At 37.1% G+C, this 4,581-nt stretch overlaps 1 protein-coding gene across 1 annotated transcript; it reads left to right on the top strand.

Moving 5' to 3' along the window:
• Positions 1 to 302: 302 nt before the first annotated feature.
• LOC104213984 (intracellular protein transport protein USO1-like) lies at positions 303 to 3,866 on the top strand. Its single transcript, XM_070172520.1, has 8 exons — positions 303 to 643; positions 810 to 1,036; positions 1,225 to 1,497; positions 1,542 to 1,893; positions 1,977 to 2,063; positions 2,352 to 2,540; positions 2,778 to 2,925; positions 3,372 to 3,866. The coding sequence occupies exons 1-8, from the start codon at positions 303 to 305 to the stop codon at positions 3,864 to 3,866; spliced, it is 2,112 nt and encodes a 703-aa protein (XP_070028621.1).
• The last annotated feature ends 715 nt before the right edge of the window (positions 3,867 to 4,581 follow it).

Raw genomic sequence — 4,581 nt, 5'->3', positions numbered from 1 at the left:
AATAGGTGTATTAGAAGTTAGTGAGAATTAAGAGTTTAATTCCTAGATTGCATAGGTTGTAATCTAAAGTTGCTCATTGTGAAGTTGAAATCCTTCAAGTGTAGGTCATCGTTTTTTATCCCCTTGAGCATGGATTTTTTCACGTAAAAACTCTATGTCTTATTTGCTTACTGTTTTATTAGCATTCTCAATAGAAACTCATAGAGGACCTGATCTCTATATAGTTTGGTGGACTCATATATTCTATCAATTGGCATCAGAGCGAGTTCTTTCTATCAGACTAACACCTAGGAAGGATCCTCATGGCTGCTCCACCAAATTTCGAAGAAGGTCAATCTACGTATAGACCACCCAGGTTCAATGGGCAATACTATGGATGGTGGAAAACAAGAATTCATAATTTTATCATGGCAGAAGATTCTGAGTTGTGGGATGTTATATGTGATGGTCCTTATGTCCCAACAAAGAAGGTCGGATATCCTCCAGTAACGATGTCAAAGACCAGGAAAGAATACAACGATGCAAATAGGAGAACTATGGAGAAAAATTTTCGTGCCAAAAAAATTTTGGTGTGTGGCATAGGACCTGATGAATACAAAAGGATCTCAGCTTGTCAATCCGCCAAGGAAATATGGAAAGCATTGTAAATAACACATGAGGGAACCACTCAAGTAAATCAATCTAAGATTGATATGCCCACCACTGAGTATGAGCTCTTCAGGATGAAACACGATTAATCTATTCAAGATATGCACACAAGATTCACTTCCATCATAAACGAGCTACACGCTTGGTGAAATCATTCTTAGGAACAAGCTCGTGAGAAAAATTCTCAGTGTTCTACCTAGTTCATGGGAAAGTAAAGTGAATGCCATCACTGAAGCAAAGGATCTGCAGGCCCTAACTATAGATAAGCTAGTTGGAAATATTAAAACTTACGAGATGAAGAAGAAGAAGGACAGTGAAAGAAGAGAACCAAAGAAGGAAAAGAACCTGTTATTCAAAGCTGAAGGCAATGAATCAAGTGAGGAAGACTGTGACATGGCTTACCTAACCAAAAAATTTTAGAAAATGGTCAGAAGGAATAGGGGGATACCAAAGAGAGGCAGTTCCAGTAGACCAAAGAATTATAACCTCTGTCATAAATGTGGAAAGTCATGGCACTTTATCAAAGAGTGTCCTCTCCTAAAGCAAGGACACTTCAAATACAACCCTGATAAATAGCCAAGAGGAACCCGGTTCCTGACAAATGCTTCAAAAGAAAGAATGTCGCTAACAACATTGTAAAGCAAGCTCTTGTAACATGGGGAGATTCCTCTAGTGAGTCTGAAGAAGAAACTGATGCAGGTGGTAGATCTATGATGGTAGTTGAAAGTGAAGCAAATGAATATGATTCAATATTTGCTTTGATGGCTCACTCAGACAATGATGAAGATGATGAGGTAAACTACAGGGATGTTCAGAGAAATCAGAAATCCTACTCTCCTAAAAACTCATGTCATTAGCAAATGGATTAATTGATGCCTATCATAGTGTTGTAGATGATAAGGATTACTTGACCATAGAATTAGGAGATGTTGAGCAAATCAGAGATGACTTGGTAGTCTGTGTGGTTGCTTTAAAGGAAACTATAGATAATCTGGAAAATGAAAAGAAGGTTCTAATTGAGAAAATCACTAGTGTAGAACATGAAAGAGATGATCTGGTGGTAACAGTAGTTGACTTGAAAGAAACCATTGAGAATTTCAGTAAAGAAAAAGATGCCTCAGTGGAGAAAGTGACTGTTATTGAACAGGAGAGAGATGACCTCTTAATAGTGATTGTAGACTTAAGGGAAATAATAGAGGAACTTGGAGCTGAGTGTAGGCTTAGAAATTCTGAAAAAGGAAAGAGGTAGCTAGTGAGGCACACATTAAGCTTGAAAACGAGTTAAATGCTGTGAAAACTAGTTTGTGTGCTGAACTTGAGAAAAATAGGCAGCTCCAAGCTGAATTGAAAAGAGTAAAAAATGATCTTGAGAAGTCTCTTAAGTGGACCTGGTCCTCGGAGGTTATCACTTCCATGTATGTTCATAATGGTGGTAACAGACAGAGAATATGGTTTCAAAGGGAGAGAATACATTACAACCCTCATAGCAAATATGTTACTGTACCCGATAATTGACTGTGTACCCACTATGGGAACAATGGGCATTTCAAGGAAAATTGCCAAGCCAAGGTTCAGTCTCTGCAGAAAAATAAAGTTTTTTCTGATAGAGTAACTGCTAAAAGGGACCAGGTGCCACTCACAAAAAACGCATGTTATCTGCATGGACTAAAAGAGCACTTATTCATCCTCTTGCTTATTACAAGGGACCCAAACTTGCTTGGGTTCCTAAATCTAACTTGTGATCTCATTGTGGAGGGAACAACGAAAGGAAGCAGTCAACAATGGTTCATGGATAGTGGATACTCAAAGCACATGACTGAAAATACCATGGATTTTCTTTCATTAAAAGCCCTACAAGGAAGGAGTGTATCCTTTGGCAATGGGAAAAAGGGGTACATTCTTGGTGTTTGAAAAATTGGAAAGTCACTCACTCACTCAATTGAGAATGTGTACTATGTCAATGGCCTTAAGTACAGTCTCTTGAGTGTCTCCAGGATATGTGATAAAGGAAATAAGGTGGAATTCTTGTCCAAGATATGCACAGTTACAAGTCTAGTAACTAGTAAAGTGGTACTGGTGGCCAAAAGATACTAGAATATATTTGTTGCTTATTTCGAGTCTCTACAAAGTGGTGATCTGAGTTACTTGAAAGCAGTTGATGATGATGCTGAACTGTGGCACAAAAGACTGGGGCATGCAAGCTTTTCTCTACTGAATAAACTGATTCAGAAGGACTTGGTTCGTGGTCTGCCCATGTCAAAGTTCAAAGAACACAAGGTTTGTGATGCCTGCGCTACAGGGAAGTATGTGAAATCCTCATTCAAGCCAAAGAATGATGTCAGCACCTCAAAACCACTAGATCTTCTCCATATGGATCTATGTAGCCCTATGATAGTGCAAAGCAGGGGAGGAAAAAGATAAATCTTTGTGATAGTGTATGACTAATCTAGATTCACTTGGACTCTGTTCCTTAGAACAAAAGATAAAACCTTTGAAATGTTCGTAGCCTTTATGAAGAAAATTCAAGTGAAGATGGAATCAAGAGTAGCATGCATTAGATCAGATCATGGAATAGAGTTTGACAATACTAAGTTTGATGGATTCTAAAACGAGAATGGCATTACTCACAACTTCTCAATACCAAGGACTCCCCAGCAAAATATAGTTGTGGAAAGGAAGAACAGAACCCTTGAGGAAATGGAAAGAACAATGTTGATCGACAGTGGATTGCTAAGAACTTCTGGGCTGAAGCTATCAATACTGCCTGCTACTTGGTGAACAAGTGCATGATCGGGTCTCTCTTGAACAAAACCCCATATGAATTGCTGAATGGAAGGAAACCCAAGCTGACTCACTTAAGAATATTTGAGTGCAAATGTTATGTTCTCAATAATGGAAAGGATCAACTTGGAAAATTCGATGCTAAGAGTGATGAAGGAATCTTTTTGGGGTACTCTTCTCAAACTAAAGCCTACAAGATATACAACAAGCGGACTCAGTATGTTGAGGAAAGTGTTCATGTAATATTTGGCGAGTCATATCCCTCATGTGAGAAAATCAACAAAGATGATCAAGATAGAGAGCCTCTGCTAGTTACAAGTGAAGTCATTGACATGACAAATGGAAAGGCAGACATGATGAGTCAGGTGAAAGAGCCAAGTGAAGCCAATGCAGTCTCTTCCTCACCAGCCAGAGATGAACCAGGTGTTGATACCTAATTTTTTCCTGTATATTTTTTATATGCAAAATACTTTCAAAATACCACATGCATTCATATATTTGTATTTACAAATATTTTTATTATTTTTAAAGCTTTTAAAATTAATTTTATTGCCTTATTTTATCAAGAAAAACCCAATAAGTGTTCCCAAAATTGGTATTTTGGTAATTCATTTATTGAATTCTCATATTTATACTAAAATATAGTTAAGGTAATTTTCTCACATTTTTTACAAATTTATTAAGTATTTTAAAGCTAAATTGCATATAATTGCAATATTAGCCTATTTTAGATTTAACAATGTTTATAATTACAAAATTGATTCCAGTATTTTTAATTTAATATTTATATATTATTAATTAATTTAGTACCTTTAATTTATTTCCAGAAATTAATTTTCTACTTTTTTATATAATAAATGGGGAAAATGGCTATTTAAAACCTAGCCAGAGTTTATTTTCAATTTCAACCTAATTTGCACTCCTAATCCAACCCAATTTCAATTCCCAAATCACCCAACCCAATTCCTAAAATTACCCGGCCCAACCTAGATCAGATCATGGCCGTTGATCAATTTTGATCAATGGTCTACATCTGCCCTTACCTTTTTTAATCAAACGACCCCCCCAATACCCCTTATTTCTCCTCACTCGTCTCTATCTCTCTAACCCCTGGTTCTCTCTAGAACCTTCCCCCATCCCCTCCTCTCCGAT

This window comes from Nicotiana sylvestris, chromosome 4 (genome assembly GCF_000393655.2).
Source record: "Nicotiana sylvestris chromosome 4, ASM39365v2, whole genome shotgun sequence".
NCBI lineage: Eukaryota > Viridiplantae > Streptophyta > Magnoliopsida > Solanales > Solanaceae > Nicotiana > Nicotiana sylvestris.
This window is presented reverse-complemented; position numbering and strand designations above follow the sequence as displayed.

Bases quoted from the DNA above. Each gene is read 5' to 3' on its own strand.
- LOC104213984 (XM_070172520.1), top strand. From the start codon at position 303: ATGGCTGCTCCACCAAATTTCGAAGAAGGTCAATCTACGTATAGACCA. The intron at 1,037-1,224 runs GTGACATGGCTT...CCTGATAAATAG, and splicing joins TGAATCAAGTGAGGAAGACT to CCAAGAGGAACCCGGTTCCT. The intron at 2,064-2,351 runs GTATGTTCATAA...GCTTATTACAAG, and splicing joins TCGGAGGTTATCACTTCCAT to GGACCCAAACTTGCTTGGGT.